At 59.2% G+C, this 422-nt stretch overlaps 1 protein-coding gene across 2 annotated transcripts in view; it reads left to right on the top strand.

Moving 5' to 3' along the window:
* Positions 1–422, top strand: part of CCND2 (cyclin D2) — a 35,149-nt gene that overhangs the window by 1,761 nt on the left and 32,966 nt on the right. The window contains exon 2 of one of the 2 annotated variants that reach the window (XM_009636523.2): positions 53–268. The exons of the other annotated variant lie outside the window; for it this stretch is intronic. Within the exon in view, the coding sequence (XP_009634818.1) occupies positions 53–268 (216 nt within the window). The remainder of the gene's footprint in view (positions 1–52; positions 269–422) is intronic. 2 annotated transcript variants of the gene reach the window in all.

Genomic DNA, 422 nt, shown 5'->3' with positions numbered 1-422 from the left:
CCCCCCCAACCCCGCCGCCCCATCTTCCCCTCCCCACGCTCCTCGCTTGCAGGTCTGTGAAGAGCAGAAGTGCGAAGAAGAAGTTTTCCCTCTGGCCATGAATTACTGGGACAGATTCTTAGCTGTGGTGCCCACTCGAAAGTGCCATCTGCAGCTGCTGGGGGCAGTGTGCATGTTCCTGGCCTCCAAGCTGAAAGAGACAATCCCCCTCACAGCCGAGAAGCTGTGCATATATACGGACAATTCCATCAACCCCCAAGAGCTGCTGGTAAGCAGCCCCCTTCCACCTTCTCTCCGGCAGCTCTTGCGCTGGGCGGCCTTCTCCCCTCTCCCCTCCTCGGCTTCTTGGGGCGGCGGGCCGCCGCTTTTGCCATCCGCCCCCTCCCCCCCCGCCCTTTTTAAAAAAAAAAAAAATAACCACG

The sequence above is a fragment of the Egretta garzetta genome, unplaced genomic scaffold (genome assembly GCF_000687185.1).
Source record: "Egretta garzetta isolate BGI_Z169 unplaced genomic scaffold, ASM68718v1 scaffold293, whole genome shotgun sequence".
NCBI lineage: Eukaryota > Metazoa > Chordata > Aves > Pelecaniformes > Ardeidae > Egretta > Egretta garzetta.
The sequence above is the reverse complement of the archived record's forward strand: the minus strand, read 5'-3'. Positions and strand labels throughout refer to the sequence as shown.